The sequence below is a fragment of the Phalangium opilio genome, unplaced genomic scaffold, assembly GCF_054372755.1.
Source record: "Phalangium opilio isolate 3A_F unplaced genomic scaffold, DU_Popi_V2 ptg000105l_1, whole genome shotgun sequence".
NCBI classification, from domain to species: domain Eukaryota; kingdom Metazoa; phylum Arthropoda; class Arachnida; order Opiliones; family Phalangiidae; genus Phalangium; species Phalangium opilio.
In genome coordinates, this window is record NW_028324207.1 from 995,338 (window position 1) to 1,016,416 (window position 21,079).

Sequence of the window (21,079 nt, forward strand, 5' to 3'; positions counted from 1 at the left end):
TGAATAACCAGGGAAGGAATGAGGTATACTTTGGAGGTGACGGAAGGGGTGGTGGGGTCAAGTCACCTCCGGCGGATACGGGGCAGTCGGCATCTATAGGGACGTAGGATAGCCGACACTTGTCGTATTCCCCCAGAGTTTGTCGCCCATAAGCTTGGCTTACTGAAGTGCGACACACTCCCGTCTCTAAAGGTAATACCACCATATTCTTACTTAGCGGACGATATTAAAAAAGGTAAACTGAATTAGATGTATAGATGATAATTTGCTCGCAAAATACTTCTTCTGTCGTTTTCTTTAGAATTACAAACTCCATGATTTATCAACGTTAATTTCAAAGCGAATTTTTTTTCAAACTAAAATTGACACTAAATGTTAAATGTTCAATCTTTTCACAGGCTATCCGACCCCAAAGCCGACCAATCACTTACGTTTCCGCTGCCCCACAAGCCCGTCCAATCTCTTACGTCTCAGCTGCCCCACAAGCCCGCCCAATCTCCTACATCTCCGGAGGTGCCGCACAACCACAAATCGTATCTTTGGGTGCCCAACAAGGCGCTTACGATCCATCCCGTTACGTTTTGGTCCCACTTGACCAAGCCCAAAGACTCCGTGCTGCTGGTATCCGACAATAAAAGTTTATCGCTTTAAAGACACTAACTCAAAATCAAAATTTTTACATTGTGTACAATTAAATCAAAATCAACACGCATCTTCGTCACCTAGTCGCTAATTAAAATAACATACTAATTAGTGTATCGTGTAAAGTCGTTTCTAATTGTTGTCAATTTATGTACAAAATTATCTTCTTACGCTGATGAAGTTTTTTATGTAAAGTTATAGTCCTTGTTGACAAAATTATTACATTGTTATTAAAAATCCGCATATGTTTTGCATTCAAATACTTGGTTTATTTACTTTTGAATAATACATAAGTTCATAAGTATGGTCCATAAGTTTGTCACTGGTTACTGAGAGCTTGTCATGAAGTGACAACGTAGGTGAAACGTCTTAGATTCTCGCAAAGCGACGCCTGGTGAGGCGATGTCAAAGGCTTAGTACAGACTAAATAGGAAGATGGATTACAAAACCACGTGTAGTAATTTATCGCGTCATTCTCAATCTAGCTCCTGGTAAGCCTGTAGCATTACGAAGTATAGGAAGTGTCGCTAACAGATATAACAGTAAGTTGTATATTCCCTTCCAGATCAATGCCTCAAATCATTCAAATTTATATTTTCGTATTTTAGAGAAATTAAAACAAGATAATTTAATATTTATGAAAGTCGAGCACTGATTGGCCTCTAGCCTTTCCGGTTTTGTGTACATGTACGTTGTAAAGTTCATACTATGCACTAAGAAACTGTATTTCAATAATACATGAATAATTCAGAGTTTCAATTGGATTGCAGTACTGAAACTACCCCCGTTATATTAATTTATTAATAACATAGCTTTAAATAAGTTTAATTTGAAATTATTTCTCGCTCCTCGTGAAGTTCGGTTTCTTATCCATGTCTTACACTCGGTTTTCACTGGGAGATTTTCTTTGCGTTAGGCCTAAGAATTTCGCAAGAAAAACCTGAAATCTGCTATCATAATTTATCTTATAGTGTGTGTCGGTTTTCACTATTCTCCTAGTTTTCGATCCAGAGATATTTTAACTGAACAGACTCGAACTGGTAGAATGCTACAGTGTTAAAGCATGGATTAACTAAAGCTAGTCATTATTCACTAACCGGGTTTCGCGTGTAATGCTATCGCCAACTACATGCTCCGAATTATTCCTCGATTCCCCCCAATTTACTGGACCAAAACGGATGTAGCGTTAGTTAATCCATGGTTAAAAGGCAAGTCTTATATAAATGATAAAATTTTAAACGCGCCATTAAACATACTTAATACGTACAAATAAAGATATAATTTTTCAAAAATTTCAAACTTTTTGGGTGAACCTGGATTTTAAAATCTTTCAAAAATTTGTATCTTGGTGAAATATTCACCGATTTTAACGAAAGTTGTCTTATTTTAAACTTAAAGATAAAAATATTCTCTACCTCACTAAATTGAATTAAAAAAATCATTTTAAATTAGACTTGACCTTTAAAGATGGCGGACCTCGAGATACTTGAAGTCGTCAATGCTTTGAAAGTATACTTGTTACATAACAGATCTACCAGGGACTATCCGTGTCCAAGGCCGTATAACGCAAATAAGATATGAAAATAATGAATAAGGGATGAAACGTCCGCGCCTTACATTACACCCCTTGACGAAGAAATGTCTTTGACATGGCCAAGCAGTTGAGAAATTTGTTATTTGTAACATACCTGTCCACCATCGCTTGGGCTCAGCTCAGCTCACGTTACTTTATAGAAATTGACAACGAGCTCAGCTCAAGCTCAAAATTGAAACAATGTTTCCTTAGAGCTCAATGTGAGCTCAAGCTCAGTTAGTTTTTATAAATGAGCTCGCCTCGGGCTCGGGTTCATTCGCATAATTTTCATGGGCTAAGCTCGAGCTCAAGCTCTCTCTAATATCTTTCGCGGGCTCAGCTCGGGCTCAAAATCGATAGAATTTAAGGCTCACCTCGAGCTCGGGCTCATTCAATTTAGTAAGCTCAAGCTCGAGCTTGGTCTCATATTTCTGGAGAATATTTCTTCCAAACAGTGTAGATGTTGAAATAAATAATTTTGCAGCTATTTTTACGCGATAAATACAAAATTACAATACATATTTACTATACAAATGACTTGCACTACATTTGTATTAAAAAAATTTCAAAACTTCATCTAGCAATGAGTTACGCTAGTTTCTGTTGGCACTGAATACGGCGCTGAGCCAAGCTGAGCGCAGTCTCAAAACAGTGAGCGCCCTTTTAAAATGAGCGGTCTCATAGTTTTCAGTTGGCCTCGCTCGAGCTCAGGAAAGCCAAAACATTTGTAAGAGAGCTCAGCGCAAGCTCTCGTTGATTTTACAGTCGAACCTGGGCTCAGCTCAAGGCTCACTTTGTTTGTGACGTACTGTGAGCCCGGGCTCAAGCTCAGAAAACTTTTTCATAAACTTTCGGGCTCGGCTCGGGCTCGTGACTTTATCAATTATTTCGAAGAGCCTCGCTCAATTCGCGCTCGGGCTCGCTAAATTGAGGTGAGCGCGGACAGCTATGATTTGTAATCAACTAGGCCTACATAACAGGACGCTGCATGGCGTAGGTAGTCCTGTTATTTCAAACACGTAGAAGGCGAATAATACTTATCTCTTCAAAGTTACCGTTATAAATTCAATCTTATCAATCTTTTACCCTAAAATCTAATAGAATACGGTAGGAAATGTGTCAAAACGTGCGCTGAACTCGAGAACCACTCCAATACGTCCACCATCCTTTCAATTCTACCCAACTATCCATGTCCAAGGCCGTAGTACGTGTAACGAAAACAATATAATCGAGTAACGTTAAATACTAAATTCTCTGAAAAGTATAAAAGGCGAAAGACATTTCAAACTAAATACCAAATCTCTCGTAAAACTCAAAGTTTCAGTTTCGAAGTCGACCCACTCGTCAAGAATCTATATCAACATGTTGCGCGTAAGTATTTTATTTTGTGTTAATTGTCCTTTGAGCAAAAAGTCCGCTTTCCGAGTAGTTGCCATTACTTTGGTTAACCCCTTTTCGAATAGATAGCTGGTATATTTGAAAGAATACGTAGATCAGGGATGGCCAACACGCGGCCCGCGAACCAAATCTATCAATTGTTTTTGCGAAATTTCGAAAGCTGTCTCTATCATAAACAAACTCCTCCGCCTTCTAAGGTGGACGCGCTACAGCCGTTACATAGAATATATTCTTTGAATTTCGTGACTTTATCCTCTTCATACATACCACATTTTTCCTTCTTTAAGTCTCAAGGTGTTTTCCCGCGCTTTTACAATCAGATTTAAATAAAAAAAGTGGTAATGTTCCTAATTTCCGCGCTAGTAATTTCAAATTTCAAACTTTCGGCCCGCGACTAATAGCGAATTCCACTTACTGCTCTCGGAGCGCTCCCATGGAGCAATAAATATAGGAGACCCTGATTTAGCAAAAACAGTCTTTAACGAAGCCGAGAACTACTTCTCCCATTTACATGGCTCCATGGGAGCGCTCCGCGAGCAGTCAGTGGAAATCGCTAATAGTTTGAATTTTCGGATTTGGCCCTTTAATCGAATATGTTGGCCACTCTTGATGTAGATCGTAATGATTACCGGGTAGATTAAGGGATATATAGTTGCCATTAACAAGTGTTTGTGTTATAGATTCCAGTACAGAATCCAACCAAGCCGGTTCAACAGACCACAGGTGCAAACACTGGGGCTCCAACTAAGGTAAGTACCAAGCGACGTTCATAACGATAAAACTATGTGAATTACTTCCCACGAGTTAAAATGGCACCCGAGAGACACAAACTTTGGGTCGCCATTGATTCCCCCCCCCCCCAATTCCCTGATCAATTTTAATTTCTACTAGTATACAAGCTAAGCTACCCGTAAAATCAAATTCCCCCTAGTCCACACGCTTTCAATTCCTATTGAAACATATTTTTAACCATTTATATATCAGCCCGTCTAAGTCAACAATAAATGATGGGTGCCCAAGAAGGACTGGAGCCAGTGAGCACAAAAATAGAGGAGAGCCGGAGAGACCAAATTCTCCGTCAGCCCCCCTTTCAAAAACGTTACCCCTGCTACGTTCAGTAACTGCTAGCGTACGCAGCGCTGCGCGCATCGGAGACCGATTTTTTTACTGTACGGTTTTTCGCACTTCCGGTTTCTACGTCACGCTACGCATCGATGGGACACCGATCGCAGCGGCTGGAAGAGCAGGTTTTTTCGATGCGAATCGGATTTATGACGTCATTAATTGAAGTTTAACATGGCGAGCAATCCAGTCCAAAGCCACTAGCGAAACAATAACACATTTTTCTTTTTTAGATCTTTTCGATTCAACTGCAATTAAGGTTAATTCCGTTTCATCATCATAGATACTTCATTTAATAACAAAAATAACAGTTTTCGATTCAATCCAAGATCTCTAGCAGACGCCATCATGGAAACCATCATGAAACGCAACAGAGAGAGAAAAAAATCGTTCAGTGACGTCTGACGTCACTCTGACGTAGCGTTCGGAAAAATGCACATCGGTAGCGGTAACGGCTTTTTCCGATTTCCAGTTACTGAACGTAGCCCAGTGCCACTGGCTCTCTAGGAGCGTGGCGCTCATGCGCAATCGGCGCAAGCGAGAGAGAAAAAAATCAGAGAAGTTTGTTTACGTTATTACGGCCGAGGCTTAAGTTTTACGGCGATACTCCGATACTCGTGCCGCTTCGTGATTCGTGAATCGCGCGTGCCGCGTGCGTGCTTACAGAGCCTCGGCGACGGTTATTATCAAATTTGTTTCATGTTTTTAATCTACTGACCCTTTCCAGTGTTTTATTTTTAACCTCTTAATATTCACAGAAAAATAATAAATATGGTTATAATACAGGGTTGCCACGGAATTTTCAGAACCAAATTCCCTGACTTTTCCAGGTTTTCCCTGACCTTTTTCTGAGATTTTCCCTGACCTTTTTGGGCCGAAAGTGTAAATGTTTACAGCACGTTTTAAGTGCTTATAATTAAATAAACTCGATCTACATTAAGTTTTCCAATGTATTTGTTTCACTAAAAATTATTAAGAAACATTTTAACTATAAATAACAGTCCGAGAGATTTTTTGAAGGCATTTACTTTATAGAAACAATTCTAGACATTTTTAAGGATTCCTCTAGAGTTTTCTGTGTTAAGAGAGGATGAGGCGAAAACTTTCATTACTCTTCCGATAAAGACTTATCCCCAGAAATTTTACCCACTAAAATCAAATTCCCCCCCCCTCTCTCTCTCTAACCGTATTTTCGGGTATACCCTTTTTGAATTTCCCTCTCAAAGGATCATGTGTGTGGATTTGTGCTCCCTGCTGGAGCTGACGTCTTGGTCCCTTCTTTTGGGCCAGGCTCAAAGACTCCGATCCAATGGAATCCTACACGCTCTCAACTTAAAATCTTTAACATCTTTCTCTAATTACCAATCATTTATGCATAAATGTTCTTTCTATTTCTATTTGATGAATTTTTCTTTTTTGTAAACTTCTCACTTTTGTCGACAAAATAAAAATCCGTACGTTTTGCATTCAAAATATTTGTTTTGATACTTTTGGGTAAAACCAAAGGCTAACAATGCACGTAACATAAAATGAATTACACGTAGGAGAAAATTGGTGTTAAATATAGAAAGAAATTGATATAGGATAAAATATAGGATAAAAAATAGGACCAAATTTTTAAAGAAAGATACATCGGACGAAATTTTTGTACTGGAAATCCCTGACTTTTCCAGCTTATCCCTGACAAAATTTTAGCCAATATCCCTGACCATTTTGGGCAAGGTGTTTACCATGAACCTACTTCATCACACCTGGCCCATATTTAGCATTGCTCGAAGCATGTAATTTTATATACCAAACGAAATCCCTGACGTTTTAGGTCAAAACTTTAAATCCCTGACTTTTCCCCCATTTCCCAAATCCCTGACTTATCCAGGTTGCGTATACGAACCCATCTACCATATTTTGATTGCAAAAATCCATTTTTCATCCAAAGTTATGCCATGAGTAATAAGATATGTTCCAAAAGTATTACACTACCTATATTTGTTATGCGAGAGACTTACTGTGAGCCAGTTCGAGAACGACAAGCGAGAACTGACTACACTCGGTTAGTTTTGCAGTCCATCTTCCTATTTAGTCTGTACTAAGCTTTGACAGCGCCTCACCAGGCGTCGCTTTACGAGAATTTATGACCAACGTCACTTCATGACAATCTCTCAGTGACCAGTGACAAACTTATGGAACATATCTTATAAACTCATTCCATTTTATAAGTCAAACTTTAATATCAAATTAATAAGTCTGCGTAATCATTTTCGCTTGAATAAAATGATAAAATAATTCCACATAATCTAGCCTAAATGAAGTTCAAGGTTGTATTTAAATTTTAAATTTTTCTCTACCTCCTTATCAAACTTGGGGTCCTATAAATGTCTTAAAATTGAAATTCCCAGTCTAAAATAACGGGATGACACGCACCTTTCACGCTCGGACGGTGAAATTTATTAGACAAGGCCAAATACTTCAGAAAACTCGGAATTTGTAATCAACTTAGCCAAGCGAAGAAACCGGCGTGTTTTTATCTCAAACACGCAGAAAACGAATAAAATAATTAAATAAAATCTGAAAACGGTAAATTACAATTCCATAGACATTTAGATACGTTTCAAATTAGGTTTTAAAGAAGAAAAAAATATACCTGGGCTATGCGAAGATATGCTTATCAAGAATTCTGCAAAAGCAAAGTCATGGTCGGACAACATGGTAGGTAATAAAAGGTATGGGATGATACCCTTTTTTTTAGGTGATAGTTTAACCCAAGGTTAGGACCCTCGACACAACCCTTTGCGTTTTAGTATAAAAGGACCGTTCTCAAATTTGGAAATCACCAGCTTTACTTTCGAGTTCCAATTGATCAGTAACTTTACTCGAAGATCAACCAGTATCAATATGTTGAGGGTAAGTATCCCATTTTTTGGTAACTTGATCTTGCCGAATCTTTACAATTGTAACTTAGCTAGCTTTCTTAAACGCGCATTGTTAGGGTTGATAGGGTATTGATGGAATTGTGGTCGGAAAGCCGAGATAAGTAAAATTTTAAAATAATGGAGATTTTTCAAATAGTTGAGAGGGAATATAAATTGATTACCAGTGAAATACGTTTATTCAATGGAATACGCATGTCTATAAGTTTTAATTAAAAAAATCGATATCTGTGCCGTCAGTCAAGTGATCACCTAATTCTTATCGATACTTTTTAAGCCATGGTTCTATCGAGACAGTTTTGAATTTTGTAATTGTTGTTGGCTTGTATCTTACGATGACTTGCCGGGTAAAATTTGTGATTATTTTGGGGTAGATTTGAACCAATAAGGTTTAACGTAACGAAGATCGGTAAAGGGTACCGCACCATGCTCCTCAGTATTATGGTTTATGCAATATTGTTTTAATAACATCGCTGGAGACTTATAGGGCAAATACAATGGACTTATGAGTAGGTACAATAACTATCTCTCCTTTATTTAACCAATAGTTTACGTGCGTCTGCTTGCTCTTGGTTGCCGCTTCGGCTCTCCCAGCACCAGCCAAGGAGGAAGTATTTGGCCCACCAGCCCCCTACAGTTACAGCTACGACGCTGAAGGTGATGGCGCTAAAGTTTCCCGTTCCGAAAGCACCGATGGAAGCGGAGTTATCATTGGATCCTACACCATCGCTTCCGAAGATGGTCTCCTTCGTGTAGTTGAATACACCGCGGGACCAGAAGGATTCCAAGCCAACATCAAGACCAACGAACCAGGAACCAAGAGCGAGGCTTCCGCCGGAGTTCAAATTGAAGCTAACCCAATTGAAAACCCAGAGCCTCTCGCCAGGGCCGTTTCCGTAAGTACTTATTAAAGATACGTTTTAGAGACATAGAATCACCATGGTACTTGCGCTTCTTACAGTCTCCAGCCGTCCGTGCTGCCGTAGCTCAACCCAACGCAGTCCGATACATCTCCCTCGCCCCACAAGCTCAACCACAACCAATTTCTTTCGGAGGTTCCCAACAAGGAAACTCGAGATACGTCCTCGTCCCATTGGATAGCCTTCGTTCTGCCCAATAAGTTACTAGCACACTTTCATAATTTCAATGTCTTGTAAACCTGTCAATTCACTCGTGTTCCTACGTTCTACGTTCGCTTGCATCATTGTAAATTACAAATTTTCCAAATTTTAAAAATAAACTTTCGCTCAAGATGAATTTCGTTTAATTTTTAAGCGTAAGCCTATGATACTAACCATAAGTACATCCTGCTATTTCAGGGTTGCCACGGAATTTTCAGAACCAAATTCCCTGAATTTTCCAGGTTTCCCCTGACCTTTTTCCCAGATTTTCCCTGACCTTTTTAGGCCGAACGTGTAAATGTTTACATCACGTTTTAAGTGATTATAATTAAATAAACTCACTACATTAAGTTTTCCAATGTATTTGTTGCACCAAAATGAATAAGAAACATTTTAACTATAAATAACAGTCTAAGAGATTTTTTAAAGGCATTTACTTTATAGAAACAATTCTAGATATTTTAAAGATTACTCGAGAGTTTTCTGTTTTAAGAGAGGATGAGGAGAAACTTTCATAACTATTTCAATAAAGACTTATCCCCATAAATTTTACCCACTAAAATCAAATTCCCTGACTTTGCTGAAACTTTTAAAATTCCCTGACTTTTCCCTGACCTTTTCGACCCATTTTTAGATTCCCTGACTTTTCCAGGTTTTCCCTGACCCGTAGCAACCCTGTATTTCTATCTAGAACGAAATTGATATTCAAAATAAGCCAGTTGAGGAAGTTCATTCTTGAAAATATATTTATTGTATATCATTATATATAATTATACATAAAACATCACCTGAACAACATGAAAAAGGATAATTTTCGTTTACAACATTTTACAAAACATGAACAATAATTTTTTTTCACATAATACTTTCTTGTCCGTTTTTCGCAATACATAAATAACCAACTACTTTTAATTTTCATTAAGCCTAATTTAAAACCCCATCGAAAATTAACCATATCACCATTTGAAACAGAGGTTATTTAAAATTTACTAATTAAGACTTGGCACCACCCGTCCTACGTAATAAAGCTATGATTTTTTAAAATCCATTCTAAAGCACGAGACCACAGAACTGAATTGGGTTTTTTGTTATTATTACCTAAGCCTAAATTTTACCAGGCGTGATGTCCTCTACCAGCACCGGCACCGGCACCAGCGAAGCCACCTGGTCGGTAAGCGCCTCCAGCGGCACCACCTCCGTATTTGTAAGCACCTGGAACACTAGCGGCACCCAAGTAGGATGAAGGTGGTCCGTAAACGACAGCGGGGGCGTTGGACCTGTAGATAGCGTCAGCGGCATTGCTGGTTAAGGTGCCTGGTTCGTTGGTTTCAACTTGGGCTCTGAAGCCACCGGCATCAGCGACGTAGTTGACAACTCGGGATCGTCCATCAGCGTCATTGATGGTGTAACTTCCGGTGACGCGTCCACTTCCGTCTCCTGATTCGGTACGAGAGCTGGAACCACCGGTGGCAGGCGCAACGTAGTTGAAAGAGAATGGGATTGGGGCGTATTGGGAGTTCAATGGATCAGGGATGTACTGTCCACTGCCACGCTGTGGAATTAAGTACACAGGTACAGAAAACCGCATCGGTATATAATGTAATATCTCACAAGAGTTCGATAGAGGGGGATTAAGTAATTAATGCTGCAATGTTCCACCAACAGAAACTGTCCCATACTACATATTACCGTTTAGTCTTACAGCATCTAGAGTCTAACGATACTTTCCCATATCAGAAGTTAAGTAAACAATGCTTTACTGTCCCATAGAGTCAAGAATGAACCGAAAATGTACCATAGCCCGGACAGAGATGGAAGTTAGTTAAATATCGATGTACTGTCCCATAAAGACCCAAGTCTAAACCGAATTACCCTGCATATGCCAAAAGCAATGATGAAATAACATTAACTAAAACTGTTCCATAGTACTCGAGGTGCGTTTATAAAAACTTCCCCAAAGTGAAATAATGAATATTTACAGTAACAACGCGATCGGGCAAATACAATACAACTGAAGCACGTTTAAATGAAAATTGACGCTAGTATCTCTATTACAAGTACTCGAGAAAAAGGTACTTACTCCACCGCCGTAAGCCCCAGAGTAACCACCGGAGTATCCACCTCCGTAGGCACCGGGAACTCCTGAATGAACAGCGACCAAAACGGAACAAAGGCAAAGAGCAATCTACAAACACGATGGGTTACATCCGGTTAGAAACGGAAGGTAATCCTTATTCAAATTCATCGCAAATTTACCTTCAACATGATTGAATTTAAAGTACTTGAAACTTTTAAAAACTCGAGACAATGGAACTCTTCAGTTGTTCTCGGTTGAAAGAGAAGATGAATTGTGACTAAAGGATGCAAAGTCCGGTCCTTATATACCCCGTCATCTCTCCGAAACATCCCTTCCCATAATGCATAGCGAAAGGGTAAATACTAGACGACCTTTGTTAAAGATCTAATACGCCACCGGAAAGTTTTAGTTACCTGCCTGGTATTTAGAAAAGACATAAAACCTACGTAAACATTAACGCCTTCATTCCGTTTTCCCCCCAAAATAAAGAATCTGGAATTCTGGATCACTTTCCAAATGGACCATTTCGATTTAAAGCAAAAGTAGATTCGTTTATACCTTGAGTCTGTTGTTAATTAAAGGAAAGTGGTATAGTTGTTTGCAGTAGTGTAAGGTGTTACGCCGAAGTTTATAAGAGGTAAAACGAGAAGCGAAAGTTTTTCGTTCGTTGTTATACTGGGGCGGTAATCCCGTTATTCTTGCAGGAGATTTTTTGTTTAATATTTCTTAAGGTGTCTAACATTTGCTCCCAAATTTGGTACATACGTACATGAACTTAACATGTAGGCTATGTATTTCACAATCATTTGTTATTAAGATTGGTTTGGGTCAAAACCAAACCCATAAATAGATCAAGTAATCGCAATTCGCAATTTCTAACATTAAAAATTTCATAAATTCTCTATGGAAACTGTCCAACCCCTTACCGAGAGAAAAAAGAAAAAATACAATATCTATGCCAAACCATATTGCAATCTCATATTCCGGATTATGAGTTTTTCGTCCACTCGGTCAAATTGAATTCAAGTTAAGTTACGCTAATGTCATCCTTTTTCAATAATTCCCAGCTTTGGTACGTATTCCGTACAGACGAATGAACAAGTATTGAAGATTGTTCAAAGACGCCCCATTTGTGTCGTGATCTTAAGGCTGGTTTACGGGGAAAACCCTTTCTTATTGGACGACCTTGCCCAGACGTAACACGTGATCTAGGTTCCAGCTAGGGTTCCAGCGTGTTTTAGGTTTTTACGAAATAAGTTTCAAAAATAATTAATGATTAATTTTTGGAATAAAAATGGGGGAACATGGATGGCCCTAGGTTGTGTGGGAGGGTCATAAATAGCTGCTGGCTATCATCGAGGCTATATACGCTAATTGCTAATTAGTTAACCTTTTTCTGAGCCAAGCCGCAATAAAGGCAATTAAAGCAAGCTATCGAAATAAATATTAATAAAAAAATTAAACTTTCCGAAATTCTCTTAAAGGGAGGTTGAAGTGGAAAATCAAATGATTCTTCTACTAATTCCGAATGATTTTAAATTTCAACTTGGTTTGAGATTTCATAGATAATTTGAAATTTGCCCCTCCCACCAATCACGAAACGCCCTGCCTTCTTCTTAACAAAATTATCGGGCCGTGCTCTATGACGAATGAAATTTAGTGCCAGATTTAATAAAAATTGCACGTGACAATCATGGCGCGAGATCTATAGCGTACCACCTAAATTTTGTTAGTAAAGAAGGCAGGGCGTTACGCGATTGGTCAGAGGTGCAAATTTCAAATTACCCATGAAATTATCAAACAAATTTGAATTTTAAAATCATTCGGACGTATTTCCTGGATGTTTCATTACGCAGATTGGTCTTATTAGAAGAATTAATAAAAAAAAATCACTATATTTCTCTTTTTACCCTCCCTTTAAGTCCATTGTTAATTATATGACCCTGAGACCTTCCTGCACCTCTCCAAAATATAATATAATCAAGATGAGAAACACCTTTTTATTACCTCTACACTAAAGTAAGAGCATGGGCTTTGTTTCAATGTATTAAGCATAAGCTTTTGTTAATTTTTTCGAAGAAATCGACACAAAATTATGATTGGTTTCGTCACAATGGAACGCCTTGTGTATTTTGATGATTCGGTTCCCGAAGAAAAAAAAACCGCCAATTAATTGTTCAACAAATTCCTCGCTCTGTTGGGTAGAACTCCATTTTGTCATTTAAGCATTTCAATGAATTATTATTATTGGAAAGAGGTTAAATGTTTGGCAAATTGTTTCAGAATCACCAAAAATACCGTGTTCAATTTCGACCATTTGACCTCTAACGTGATCTGTTATTTTTAAATATATGAAAATATTTCTGAAATAAAATAGGCAATTTGATTCCGAGATTACGACATAACGGTTATTTAAAATTCCTGAAGGCTAACTATCATTGGTTAGTGGTAAAGACAATGATAGTATGAGAGTTAAAAATAACAGTTAGGCTTAGCAACCTAACTTTTGAATGTTTAAAAGCGAAATTAAGTTTTATACTCTTTATTAGTTCATAAGATATGTTCCATAAGTTTGTCACTTGGAGCTTGTCGTGAAGTGACGTAGGTCATAAGATTCGAGGCAAAGCGACGCCAGGAGAGGCGCTGTCAAAGGCTTTGGACACACTAAATAGGAAGATGGAAGTCCAACAAAACTAACCACTGAGTGTAGTCGATTCTCGCTTGTCGTTTTCGAACTAACTCGAGCTGTTGGTCTCTATGGTGTCATACTTATCGAACATATTCTAACTTATGGTCTAAATCAATTAAAATTCCATGTCTATTAATTTCATGCTCCCTTCAAATGCTAAAGATATATTTGTTTGTACATTAACACCACGCCTCGAAACATAATTTGAATTGTTTAGGGTAGATTTTTAACTATAGTTAAGTCTGAGACTCAATGTCAAAAACGACATATTCTTCATATTCGATAAACATTGTTAGTAAATCTTCCACTATAGGTTGATTGAAGGTAAAACTCTTAGAAGATAGTGTAATATCTAAGGAGGAGACGGAATATCTTGTTCTGGGATGGATCACTCCTTAACTTTTTAAAAAATTATGAAACCGGTAAAACGAGTGTTAAAAAAGAAAGCGAAAATGGGCAGCACGAATTCTCACTCATTTTAAAAGAAATCGGGATAGTTTTACGAGCACGATTTAGAAACGAAAATGTCACGAAATTACGCTAATCTAGATTCTATTTCACATACGAGAGAACATCCGTCTAAATTTTAACCCGTTAAATAAACCACGTTAATAAGGTTATCATTCAAAATTATTAAATGTATTCATATCGTGTCACGTACGCTGTCTGCATCATTTATTGTAATTTGGTTCATCTAGATCTCAAGACTTTTGAACTATGGTAAAGAAATTGCAGCGTTATAACTCTGGTTCTAGAGTCGAATCCTTTCAGTATATTATAGCCCTACTTCATCACTTTGCAAAGATACCTAATACCTGGGATTGCAAAAATCAGAGCACAAGTTATTAAGGAAATTAACAAATATAGCCTAATACCTCCATTCTCTTATCTATCTATATTCCACTTTGAACTTTGGGACCTCAAAACTCTGTTTCTATAATAGATACAGGGAAATCCTTTGAGGACGTGATAGCCCTATTTCTCCACTATCCAGTGATATCTAATACTTGGGATTGCAACAATCACAGCGCAAGTTATTAAGGAAATTAACAATTATAGCCAAACACCTCCACTCCCTTACTTATCCTCATTCCACTCTGAATTTTGGGACGTCAAAACCTTGGTCTATAAAGGATACAGTGAAATCCTTTGAATATGTGATAGCCCTATTTCTCCCCTATCCAGTGATACCTAATACTTGGGGTTTTAACAATCGGGACTCCAGCAATTAAGCAAATTAGTGAAACTCAGAAAATAATTTGGCTTGGTAAAAATCTAAGAAATTCGAGATTATTGCAAAGGAGAAATTGGACTAAATTGTACGTTCACTACAACAACATAACACACAAAACAATGGTGCGAATATATTTGTAAATTGACGGTCCGTAACACTTGGTAAATTAGAGGAAACACCATGGCAGTTTTATGGCTAAAGCGTGCACTAAGGAAGTGAATTTAATCTGTAATACGTACAAATGGATATTGTACGAGTTCAACCTACACGAGACATACTTGTAAAAAAAGATTTTGAACTATCCGTGACTAACCTAATCTAGGGATGATTTTCATGTTACATTTATGTAACACTTGGCACTAGGGGCCACCGGTGTCGACTGTATAGCGTGGCAGAGATCATAGGTCGGTATAGTTCAGTATACAAGAATTATCGATATCAGTACAAACAGACGGTGGTGCAATTTTTTGCGCATATACAGACCTTGGACGGTGGTATGATCCGTTCCACGCTGATGCATTTAACCATTAACAGGCACACCTGAGAAAATGTACCCGAGCTTTTGCGTAGATAATGGAGGGATTTATAGTCGGAGATGTTACAACTTATCGCTTATTGTAATCGCTTAATCGTAGTAGAAAATCCTAAAAATTTCGTAACTATAATCTTCTTTTTGTTCTAACAATGAAAACGAGTTTTAACTTTTTTTTTAAAAAAAAAGCACTTCGCAACTAGCTCTAGTCCGACCCACTTTTGTCTTTTAACATTTCTTTTTAAATCTCGAAAAATTTTCCGTTCCTTACTAATGATTTTAGATTGTTAACCGTAAGCTTAAGGTTAAGTTAAACGTAATTAAATCTGGTTTTAAATTTATAATCAAGAAGCCAAAACTCATTAAAGTTTTGCCCTAATTTTTATTATTTTAAATTAGCTACCGCTTCCATTCTGATTCAATGTTTTATTTCGAAGCAAGGCTAAGGGCAGGCAGATGTGGGGGCCAGAATACTCCAATAGTAAAGAGAAGAAATTATACATTGAGTTTTGGGCCTAAATATTAAAATCTTGACACTGTTTACAATTTTGAACTTACTTAATGTTTGAAATTTCTTATCATTGTGTTGGCGCACCCCTGTTGTGAACGGGAAAGGGTTAAACAATTACCAACCCACTGAATTTTAAGTTTGAAACTATATAATTTACAATTTTAACTTAAGTATGATTTAGTTTAATCTAAGTTAAAAATGAGGCGAGTGGGATTAAACTGTACTAGGTCTTTTTCTAAGCGAAAGTACTCACTCACTAATGACTATATCTTCGAAACAAATTGACCTAACTAAGATGACGAATGAAACTAATTTTGTCACACCAAGAAGCGATATCTAGTTTACTAGGGAGAAGGTAAAGATGCCTAAGTATTCGCGCGCCATAGTCCCAATCCCCCCTTTCAAAATACAACGGGGGACGTAAAAGGAGGCCGGGCTATTTCGCCTCTCCTCAGTCGGAAAATACGTAATTTTCGTCATTCGCGTCGCGCTGACGTGAGATTTCAAGAACAAGTGAGATGCTGGTTGTAATTTAGAGGCGGGGATTAACTCCGGACCTACGTTTCGACTGGAGATAAAGTTAGAAATGTGGCGAATTTATACCTTCTCCCTAATAAACTAGGCATCACTTCTTGGTCACAGTACAATACATCCTACTAGCAAAACCAATTAAATGACAAAAACCGTAATTTTGAGACCAAATTACTAACTCTGAAATGTCTCTCTATATTTAGCAAATGTTTATTTCCTACAGGCGGAGTTGCGTTTGGAAAAATTCTTTCGAGTTATAATAGACAAAGTATTCAATGCCTAAACCGAAATGTCGTGATGTTTACGCTTCACACGATAGACGAGTAAATATCATTTTTTCCTGGTAATCATTGTTGGCATTTTCTCATTATTTTCTTCAAAGAAACCGTTTTTCGAATATAATGCAATTATAATATAATTATAGCAATAAAAATTGCAGGGTGTTTTAAAGAAAAATCAGGTTTATTATTGAAGAATTAACTTCTCACCTTTCGATAAAATGGCAATTAACACTGTCAAAATTAACGCGGACGAGACAATTCATTATTTTGGAAGTTTCCTTTTAAGACGGCGAAGGTAAATTACGGAAGAGTGTGTCAAGGTAACACTTTTTGGAAATACCTTTTTTAAAAGAGAAAAAAAAATTATATAAAAAAATATACAGGGTGTTTGTGAAAAGTCCATCAATAATGAAAGGGCGTATTTATTGGGCCATTTTGAGTCGAAAATGTTCTATGACATTTAGCCGTCCGAGCCACGGTTTTCGAGTTATGATTTGAATATTTTAGGGATGACCCCTTCATTAAATTAGCGCTGTCTTTCAATTTCTAAATTAAATTTAAGGGGTCATCCGTAAATTACTCCAATCATAACTTGAAAACAGTGGCCCGGACGGAAAAATGTCATAGAACATTTTCGACTCAAAATGGCCCAATAAATACGCCCTTTCATTATTGATGGACCTTTCACAAACACCCTGTATATTGGGATTAAACTGTATTTCAACTTGGAAGAGAAAATGATATTATAACGATTCCGTTTTGATTTCAAAGGAATCCCGACAGGAGCTACGATTATTTAAAGTTTTGATGAAGATAATCACAGTGTTTTTGAATGACACGAAAGGACGGAGAAATTGTTCACGATGTCATTTAAAGAGAAAATTAAATGCGTAGCCTTCGATATCGTTGTCATGCACAAATGTTTCATTCATTTCAAAATTATTAGCCTAAAGCTTTTAATTTTCCCTAATCAATTTAAATTTCTATTTTAATTTATTTGTAGCAAGTCAAAAATGAGCGTTCTGGGTTTAAAAATAACTACAGGGTTGCCAAAAAATTTTCAGCAGCCATTTCCATGTTTCCCTGACCTGAAGCAACCCTTTAACAGTACCAAAATTAACCCATTAATGCCTGTACTACTACTATTGGTAAAGATTACCGAACAAATATGAAGTTATCCTCCCTGGCTTTTAAAATTACAATTATACAATTCCCTAACAATCATTTTGAACCCTGGAATTAGCCCGTCATCAACTTATGAAAGTTCTAAAAAAAATTTATATAAAATAAAAATTGATATAAATATGTTTGTCTACTCATTTCATTGTCCCTTTAAGATGAGTTTCGTCCGCCCCTCGAGCTATTCTCATTCGGGAATTACTTTCCTTTCGAAATACCTGTTTATACGTAAAAATAAAACTAAAGCATTACAGATTCCTTTTCTTATAACTTGGAAAAATGCCGCTAATTGTAAATTACCCTATTATATTGGGAACCATTTTCGACTTTTACGATTTTCTAAAGGTCAAAAATTTAAGCGAAATACATATTGTAGTCTAGAATTTTCTATCTAGGGTAGACTAAAACAAAACACCTATCAATAAAAGTGAAAAAAACTAACAGAAAATAAAATGAAGGAATTGTTCTTTTAAAAAATATTTATCTGGAATGCTGTTTATCGTTTTGAATAATCACCGTTATTATGTTCCCCGCTATGATAGTACTTATAATTTTTTTAACTGGAATTTAAATCTTTAGTAATGATTTATCCTTGATCTTCTCAGTTAATAATATTAAGTCGGTATTTTCTTATATTTAAAGTAATTTATATCGGACAAGGTCAAAAGTAATCATCAATGCATTAAAAGTGAAATTGTTCTTCGTTGAAGCTACCGTAGTATTACCGTCTCACTTTCTGTTCTTGCCCCTTTATTTAATAAGAAGCGTTTTGATCAAATGATAATATTCGATCAGAACGCATTTGATCAAATGATAATATTCGATCAGAAGGCATTTGATCAATGGATAGTATTCGATCTAAGGATAATTAATATTAGATCAGTCTGATCAGACGACATTAGATCAAATGATAATTAATATTCAATCAGAATCCATTTGATCAAAGGATAGTATTCGATCAGAAGTCATTAGATCAATGGATATTTCATCAGAAAATCAAATGATAATTAATTTTCGATCAGAAGCTATTTGATAACATTATAATTTTAGATTAGAAGCTATTTGATAACATTATAATTTTAGATTAGAAGCTTTTGATAACATTATAATATTCGATTAGAAGCTTTTGATAACATTATAATATTAGATTAGAAGCTATTTGATAACATTATAATATTCGACTAGAAGCTTTTGATAACATTATAATATTCGATTAGAAGCCATTTGATCAAATGATAATTATAAATTAGAAGTCATTTGATCAAATGATAATTAATATTCGATCGGAAATCATTTGATCAAAGGATTATATTCGATCAGAAGCTATATGATCCCTAAACTAGAATTAAACCAACCTTAACGTCAATCAAATTGATTAAAATTGAAACCGTCTGCAGCCGTTCATTTGAAATAATTATTTCATTCCATTCAAACAAATGATTTTCTAACTTTTACGACTATCTAATTATCATTGAATATGATTTTTAGAAAGTTCCACACTTCGTCTTACTCATCTTTTAATTGCATTATAATTGAAGGTTTGTTATGAAAATAAAATAATTAGTAGGTGTCTGTTTTAGGTTTGATGGTGTAGAGCTAATCAAACACCGAGTATATAATTACATTAGCCACTAATTGGGAAGATAATGGTGATGTAATTTATGAATAAATTAAATGGACATATTAGAAACAGATGGGGGAATTAATAACAAAACGGCTTAATGATATTTGTAAGGAAAATTCTACGTTAATGTTCTTTCGCTGAAAAATATCTCGGTTCCAATGGATTATCAAATGGTTTACTTCGACTACAATGCATCAGAAGGGGATAATAGAAGAAGGATGGCACTCTCTAACCTCTTAATACTTCAGTTATGGCTAAAGTGACCATTTATTTTTTACCCCAAACCGGGACGGCTTGTAAACACTAGAAACAAACTAAAATTCGGATTGAAGTAAAGACAACTAAGATTTTTCTAAGGGTTGATATTGTCTTTCTTATATTTTTCTGAAGCACAGATTTGTTTATGGAGGTCTGGTGATGATTTTAAGCAGGGGCGCCGATCATTGTTTTTCTCAGGGGGGCTGGGGCCCAAGGCAACACCAGGGAGCTCAGCGAAAAACTTTAATTCCTAATAGAAAATATGAATTATGATATTATTGAAAAGAAAGTGTGTTTTTATAGGAAATATAGTACTAAAAATCCTCATAGGTAAACCTATTTTAGCTTAAACTATGTAGAAAAATCTCAAAAAAACTAATCGGATTTTACTTTGAAAAGCAAAGCCTATTGAAAATATTATGTTTAAAAATTCAGAGCGAGCGAAGCGAGCTCCGCAATTTCGCTGTCTATAAATTTGATCTCGATGAAAGAGCTAAATTTTGAAAAACTTGGCGCAGGTGGATTCGCAAAGGCGCTGAAACCACTCAAAAAGCGTAAAGCTGAAGCTGAAGCTGAAAAAAACTGAGCGCTTTTTTTTCCAAAAAAAAAGTTTCATCTTCAAAAACCAGTTTAAGCTTCGCGCTGTACCTTTCGCAAAGCAGCAGTTTATATTAACAACCGCTAGGGATTCATCACAAAAATATAGAAATAAAATGACGTCGGTGAATCGGAACTTGTTGCTGTTATTATTATTAAAAAAGAAATTATTACTTTTGAAACGAAAAAGACGAACCCAAAACCTTTTGCGGAAAAAGCACCGTTGGTGGGTTCATCCCATCTGGAAAAACAGAAAAACTGAAGGAGATTATCAAATGATAAGCCTTGGCTGTTAATGGGGAAAAATAGATGAGTGGCTAAATGTGCGCATGTTTTGGTTATTATCAAGGTTTATCAACTGAGTAAATTTCTCCCTTTTCCAAAATATTACTGAATTGGATATGTTTTAACCTGAAATTATTGCTACTTTTCCAATTTATTCTAATTAGATTGTTTATTGTAACCTCTTTCCACAATATTGTTATTTTATCTCATTTCTATCCTTTTTGCTATTTTCTTCTCTCAAATATTTTTCGCTGTTTGTTATCGTTTTCTTGTTTAATTAATTATTTCACAGAAAACATTTTCAAGATAACGAGACACGATATTCACCGTTTTAAAATACCCGCGTAAATAATTTCAAAACCGTCACCCCAGTGCCACCTTTTTTGATTGGCTCTTGGCATCACGTGGTACGGCGCTGAAGCTGAAAGATCAACCTCGGTTTGATCTTGGCTGAAACTTAAAATCAGCCTGCTTTCAGCGTTTGCTTTGCGCTTCAGC

The 21,079-nt window shown here is 36.6% G+C and overlaps 3 protein-coding genes across 4 annotated transcripts; 2 read left to right on the forward strand and 1 right to left on the reverse strand.

Moving 5' to 3' along the window:
* The first annotated feature begins 886 nt into the window (after window positions 1–886).
* On the forward strand, window positions 887–6,297 carry LOC149625125 (uncharacterized). The gene is made up of 7 exons (XM_089852075.1): window positions 887–908; window positions 1,074–1,184; window positions 3,317–3,419; window positions 3,478–3,586; window positions 4,294–4,362; window positions 4,598–4,638; window positions 5,990–6,297. The coding sequence occupies exons 1-6, from the start codon at window positions 887–889 to the stop codon at window positions 4,604–4,606; spliced, it is 423 nt and encodes a 140-aa protein (XP_089708201.1). The 3' UTR covers window positions 4,607–4,638; window positions 5,990–6,297.
* Window positions 6,298–6,815: 518 nt separating this feature from the next.
* On the forward strand, window positions 6,816–8,911 carry LOC149625126 (uncharacterized). 2 transcript variants are annotated; one of them, XM_089851898.1, is made up of 4 exons: window positions 6,816–7,441; window positions 7,505–7,636; window positions 8,211–8,558; window positions 8,624–8,911. In XM_089851898.1, the coding sequence occupies exons 1-4, from the start codon at window positions 7,394–7,396 to the stop codon at window positions 8,780–8,782; spliced, it is 687 nt and encodes a 228-aa protein (XP_089708024.1). In that variant the 5' UTR covers window positions 6,816–7,393; the 3' UTR covers window positions 8,783–8,911. The 2 variants fall into 2 exon arrangements, with proteins under 2 accessions (XP_089708024.1, XP_089708025.1); XM_089851899.1 differs by having other exon boundaries at window positions 7,345–7,455; window positions 7,534–7,636.
* Window positions 8,839–17,012, reverse strand: LOC149625127 (uncharacterized). Its single transcript, XM_089851897.1, has 3 exons — window positions 11,040–17,012; window positions 10,864–10,968; window positions 8,839–10,335 (listed from the first exon to the last, which is right to left on the reverse strand). Exons 1-3 carry the CDS (start codon window positions 11,187–11,189, stop codon window positions 9,895–9,897), a joined length of 696 nt encoding a protein of 231 aa, XP_089708023.1. The 5' UTR covers window positions 11,190–17,012; the 3' UTR covers window positions 8,839–9,894.
* Between the last annotated feature and the right edge of the window lie 4,067 nt (window positions 17,013–21,079).